The sequence below is a fragment of the Ostrea edulis genome, chromosome 6 (assembly GCF_947568905.1).
Source record: "Ostrea edulis chromosome 6, xbOstEdul1.1, whole genome shotgun sequence".
Lineage (NCBI taxonomy): Eukaryota > Metazoa > Mollusca > Bivalvia > Ostreida > Ostreidae > Ostrea > Ostrea edulis.
The window spans coordinates 55,959,275-55,965,635 of NC_079169.1; the positions used below are offsets into that span (position 1 = coordinate 55,959,275).

At 34.3% G+C, this 6,361-nt stretch overlaps 1 protein-coding gene across 2 annotated transcripts in view; it reads left to right on the forward strand.

Moving 5' to 3' along the window:
- Positions 1-5,992, forward strand: part of LOC125645903 (putative transmembrane protein 183BP) — a 12,825-nt gene extending 6,833 nt beyond the window's left edge. Inside the window, exons 4-6 of one of the 2 annotated variants that reach the window (XM_048871895.2) lie at positions 2,153-2,194; positions 2,852-3,053; positions 4,713-5,992. In XM_048871895.2, the coding sequence (XP_048727852.2) occupies positions 2,153-2,194; positions 2,852-3,053; positions 4,713-5,304 (836 nt within the window). In that variant the 3' untranslated portion in view covers positions 5,305-5,992. The remainder of the gene's footprint in view (positions 1-2,152; positions 2,195-2,851; positions 3,054-4,712) is intronic. The other variant, XM_048871896.2, reaches the window with a different exon arrangement.
- The last annotated feature ends 369 nt before the right edge of the window (positions 5,993-6,361 follow it).

A 6,361-nucleotide genomic window follows, 5' to 3' on the forward strand; every position in this document is an offset into this window, starting at 1 on the left:
TTATAAAGAATTGATTATCTATAGAAAATATACACTTTTTCAATATCAATAGTTTACCAAATTTTTTATTTTATGCAGTGAATAAATTCCTCTGAAGATATATTTCTCTCATGCGCAAAGTTTAATTTGATAAAGATTTTTGCAAAAACCTATGACATCACACGAGGATTGATTAACCTTAAACAAATTCTTTTCAAGAGTAGCAGGGATACACTAAATCTTATCAAAATGCAACTGTTCCCAAGTTGCGTGGATAATTTTTTTTTTTTTTTTAATTTTGTATGATCCTACGGCTTTAGTTAGGGCCTCACTATGTAACTGTTCCCAAGTCGTATGGATTAAGTTTTGTTGTTTTTTTTATTGTATGCTTCCATGACTATAGTATATTATAATGTTTTGTTTTTTCAACGTGTCTGAAACTTGAAACTTAATATTTGAATGGTGAGTGATAGCATGTTTCATATGCACATTCCTTGAGACGAGACCTTTATTTAATACCAGTTTCTTAACCTTGTGATCTTGACCTTGATGTTTGACGTACTTTTAAGAAACCTAACCTATTCAATATATCTCCAGAACTATTCAAGGTTGGGGATTCATAATTTGCATATAAACTCCTTATGGTAAGCCTTATATTTCATGCATAATCTTTGACCTTGTGGTCTTGATCTTGAAATTTGACCCAAATTTCAAAATTCAACCTTACTCATAACTTTTGAATAATGAGTAATAAAGCTCTCTTACTATTATTCTAATATTAGAATATTGCAGGAAAACCTGTGTTTTATGAGAAATGGTATGAAAAGGGGATTAAAGTTGTTCAAGATTTTTCTGATACTGATTGTAACTTCCATACCGTAGAAAAATTTCAGTGTTTATACAATCTTCAAGAAGTATGTGTAATGAAATACAATAGCATTATTACTGCAATTTCAAAATATTTAAAATGTCTGTCAATTGATAGACACTCAACCAAACAAAATGTTAATCCATGTATGCCTATATTTTTTAAACCAGTTTTATTACATGAAAGTTGTTTTAATATTATTTACAATATTTTAAATGCAAAAGAAGATGTCCCAACTTCTATGGGCAAGTGGAAAACTGAACTATCTTCACATGGAGTAGATGATATTTCAGTGCAAGATGTGTTTAAAATTTGTTTCAAAACATCTAGTGATTCTTCTGTTCAGTGGCTACAGTTTAGAATTTTACATAGAATTCTTCCTGTTGGTTATTATTTGAAAAACGTTAGTGTTAAAACAAATGATCTCTGTAGATTTTGTACAAGTAATATTGAAACAATAACACATATTTTTACTTCTTGTAATAAGACCCAAACATTGTGGAGTGAGTTAAGTCTTCATATATATAGAAAAATTTCAGAAAGAATTGGTTTTAATGTGTCAAATATAATATTTGGTGAAATTCCACTGTCTTTAAATAATACCGAGCGAAGCTCGCGTCGCGAAGTGACGCAATGAGCTCGCTCCAATGATTACACATATGAGTCACGTGATTTGCTCTTCTTCAGCTGAAAAAAGATGAGTATTACCCATAATGCTTCTGCAAAAATGTCGCCGTCACTGCGGTATACTTCATTGACAAACCCGTAATTAAAATAATTAGATTGTTTAGAAAGTACCATAAACGTTTTTAAATTCCAGACAAGCTTTCTCATAGCTTCAAAAATTTTGTTTTTGCTTGGTTTGAGAGAAGAAGAAAAAACTTTGCAGCTAATGTGACGTCACAATTTGTAACTGTTTACACCAAGCGCGTTATATTTCCCGCGTTAAATGAAGAGGCGGATAAAAGTCGTGATGCAAGATGTTAATGGGCTTCGCTCGTCTCAACGGTCACACCGTACAACATATTAAAGCTATAAACTTTATAATTCTATATGCTAAACAATAATTACATATTTATCTGTTTAATGCAGAATAAAGAACCAAATCTTGTTGGATTACTATGTCACTTAAAGTTTAAATATCATGTAGAGAAATATGCTGCAATTCAAACATTTAAAATACATAACTTTGATAAAATATGGATGAAGTGGGAAAATATTTTTGCAATTGATTAATTATTACTACATGTCATTATTTTTAGTACATGTATTATTGTTACTCTTATTACTTTCACTATTGTACAGCAAGTAACCTAAACCACAGGGAGATTGAAGCATGTATGAAAGGTATGTTTGTGTAAGTGTCTGATGTATTGTATGTGACCAAAAAAATAAATAAATTATAAAAAAAAAAAAGCTCTCTTATTTCATATATTCATTCCTTGTGACAAAACGTTTTTTGATACCAAAGTTTCAAACCTTGTGACCTTGACTTTGGAGTTTGACCTACTTCTGTGAAAACCGAACCTACTAAATATCTCCTGCACTATTTATGATAGGGCTTTCATATTCTGTATATACATGTAAATTATTTATGGCAAGTACTTTCAATTGATGTCATGTTGTTTGACTTGGTGACCTTTGAGTTTAACATACTTTTAAGAACACATCTCACATCTCATGAACTATTTAATGTAGAGCTTTCATATTTTGTATATTTATAGATTTCACATGGCAATACCTTTGATTTCATATCATGAACTATGACCTTGACCTTCTAGAAAAAAAATCTTTTTAACTTCGCAAGTGCTGAACAAGGGCAGGGCCACGGTGACGAAGGAGTGATGTGGTCCATGGGCCTAATGTTGTAATATTAATCTTTCAAATATGTGGGACAATTTACAGTCATACCCATAATTAGCTATGATTTTTTATGCCATTATATATTGTCAATAAATACACCAACAATGATAATCCTAACATGTAAAAAATATATTATTATAGGAACTGAGATAAAACCTGCAAGGTCCTCAAGGAAACAAATGAGGAAGCGTGAGGACAGTGGGGGGCATGTTTACCCTGTAGATTTGTGGTTCACATTAGCATCCTACATTGATCCAGACGCTGTTGGCAGATTCGCAGCGCTGTGTCAAGATTCTTACCTTGTTACAAAGACCAGGCAGTTCTGGAAAAATCTGTATACCAGGTATATGTGTGTATTGTTGCAGGTGTATATGTTACAGTAAATAAGTGTAATGTATATATATACTGAATTTAAGAGATGTATGAAATTTACAACACTCTCAGGATATCATGTGTAATCTCCATATATGCAAGGAAACGCATGTAATTACTGGATTTTAAAAGTGTAACACACATTGATAGACTTTTGATTAAAGACTACAATAAATGTAAACTTATTCCAAGAGGACAGCAGATGATCAGTGAGTGATGTTCCTCTGCTATTTAAAACATGTATACCATTAGACGAGGAAAAAATATAAAGCTCTGTCTTGGATATTTGTTCAAAATACAAATCAAAATTAAAAGCATGCAACAGTTTTACAGGATTGTTTCATCAAGATTAAATTTTGTTAATAGAAAATATGGTTGAAAGGCATTAATTCATAACTATCTTAGTTTTCGCATTTTTGAGACATTTTACAAGATACATTTTGTGTACCGTATATCAATTACTCATAAGGTGCACCTATCACAATTGGTTTCAAATTAGGTATAATAGGACAAAGTTGCATACTGTGCACAATCAAAATCAAAACTATTGCCATTAGATCATATTTATACGGAAGCCATTAGGTGCCAGGGTATAGAATTAATATTCATTTAATTGAACAGTCAGGTAGTAAATACTCCACACCTTGCTTTATAAATGGTACATACTTGTTGCCATTCCTGATGCCAACTAAACAATAAACAGGAGTAATAACATTTTTCATGTTTATTAAAGACTTATCAAGCAAGTACAACATATGTTCCGAACTAAGATGGACAAGGAAATTGGCATTAAAACGGCCACATTGTGTGAATCTACAATAAAATACTGGGTCCAGAAGGGATAGCTGGTATACCGATTAATAAGTACCGGGCAAAACCAGTGGCCCTGCATTGGGGGCAGGTACCAGGGGTCCCAAATTTAGGTACTAGACATTTGGGTCCGAGAGAGTTGGGAGCATATCTGTATACCCTGTTTCCCGGTGATTGCTTACTGGTCAGTTGTACTTCTCTACCCAAGTACTCCAGTACTAAGTCTCCCCTCCTGTTACGAGAGGTGGAGAGGGCCCCAAGCCTGCAGACTTGGCTATGACCCCAATCGAAAACTTTTTACTTAGATTTGATTACATTGCTCTGCATGGCATACATTTGTAGACAACCTGTCTACCCAACATTGCACCCACCATCATGCATGATGGCTGGGCAGGGAAACAGCGAGCCAGATATGCTCACAACCCTCCCATTTATCCCTATTACTAAGTACATGTATTGGAAAGGGAGTTTACAGGGATTGCACCCCTTTCATTTTGAGAGAGAGAGAATAACTGGCAGCTGCCATATAAATCAAGTAGCAGCCGCCAGTTAATTTATATTGCGGCTGCCAGACAATAAGTGGCAGCTGCCAGATAATAAGTGGTGGCCTCCAGATAAATTAACTGGTGGTCGCCAGATAATAAGTGGCGGCCACCAGATAAATTTGTTGCAGCCACCAGTTAATTAATATGGCGGCCACCAGATAATAAGTGGCGGCTGCCAGTTAAATGAATATTAATTCTATACCCTGGCACCTATCGGCTTCCATATACATGTATTTACAATTCATAAAAATATTACTTTTTAATTACCATTTTAGGTTTTGTCTTAATTCAAATCTTCCGGATGAACTGCAATCAGAATGTTTAGAGCGAGCTCAGGGACTTCGTTACCGAGTTATCAGAGCATTGTTTTGGTCATATCCATTGTTTGTGTCAAGGACAACAACAAATATGCCATTCGAAAATGAACCTTATCATTTGAAAGGGAACAGATGTTTATTTACTTGGTGTCAACCATATAAAAATGTCTGGAATTTTAGTTTCAAGCTGAAGAAAGAGCGCCTCTCTCACATCAACAAATTGACAACTCTCAAGACTCTGCCAGGTAGAGTTAACCTTTATGACGGATACTGTGATGTGCATGGACACGAAGAAATTGACTGTTACGTATTACAAGTGACGTGCCAAAACTATCAGAGTGTGTCGTCAGTGATGGGGCTTGTCATGTGTAATGTTTATCTTAAAGTGAGCCAGGAAAATCGTTTCCATTGTCTCCGTCTCCATTTTGATACAACAATGAAGGAGTCAACCAATCAGAATAGGGATGTCGTTGGCGACACTGTGATTTTGTTGGATCGTGTGCTCAATCTGAAAGTGTTTCCTTGGTGGCATTCAAAATATCCCTTTTAGATTTATAGCTGTCTTGGCCATTGTAGATCTTGTTTCTCATATATCATGTATCATGTTTTCTTGATACATATTTATTGAATGGTAATGACATTAAAAAGTGCTTATTATATTTATTTTATGAGCTAAAATATTGACACTGTGTTTGTTAAACACAGGCATGTATATGGCAATTTGGAAATTAGGTGTTTTGTTACTATAGGTACTCAAACAATTTGAAGGAATAGTTGTTGATATTTTGTAGTTGGAAATAACTAGAATTAAAGATGAATAAATTAAGGGCCTCATCAGACAGGACATTCTCACACAATATTCCTGAAAGTTTGACATTTGAATAAGATATTCTTTCCACAGGAAATATTGGAGTTTTCCATCTATTGTTCTTTATATTAATCTTTATACAAGGTAACATTCATGTACTCAGGGGTGGATCCAGGAATTGTGGTTAGGGGGGGTGCAACTTTATGAGGTAGGGGTCTGGAGGCCGCCTTGAGGCCCCCAGTGGTTCTAGGGCGAAGCCCCCGGAAGCTCCTGGATTTTACAGATTTTATAGGGCTTCAAATATGTCTCCTATGTAGTAATTTTTACTATTTTCTGTCATATTTGATAGAAGGAAATCAATAAAATGATGCAAATTTCAAGGGTTTTTGGAAAAAAATGTAAGTTCTCCCAATAAAACTAATTGAATAAATCAAAGGATTTTGTCATTTATTGCTCTGAGAGTGGAAGAAATTATTGCTTCTTTTATCGTTTACATTTTTCTAAACAAGAGACCACATTTTACCTTAAATTTGAAAATTTTAGGGGGGGGGGGGGGGACCCATAAACCCCCATAATTTTTCAAATTTAAGGTAAAATGCAAAATCCGCCACTGGTACCTGCAAGACAATTTTATAACAATGTAACTTGAATATTCTTCACAATCTGCAAGTCTGGCAAACATAAAATAAAAAATATAGCTTGAGTCTTTTACACAATTTTAAAAAGAGCTCTGGCCTTTCACACCCTGAAAACCAATAGGAACGAAGGTCTTCAAAAGCCAGGTATTTAAGCTACCATA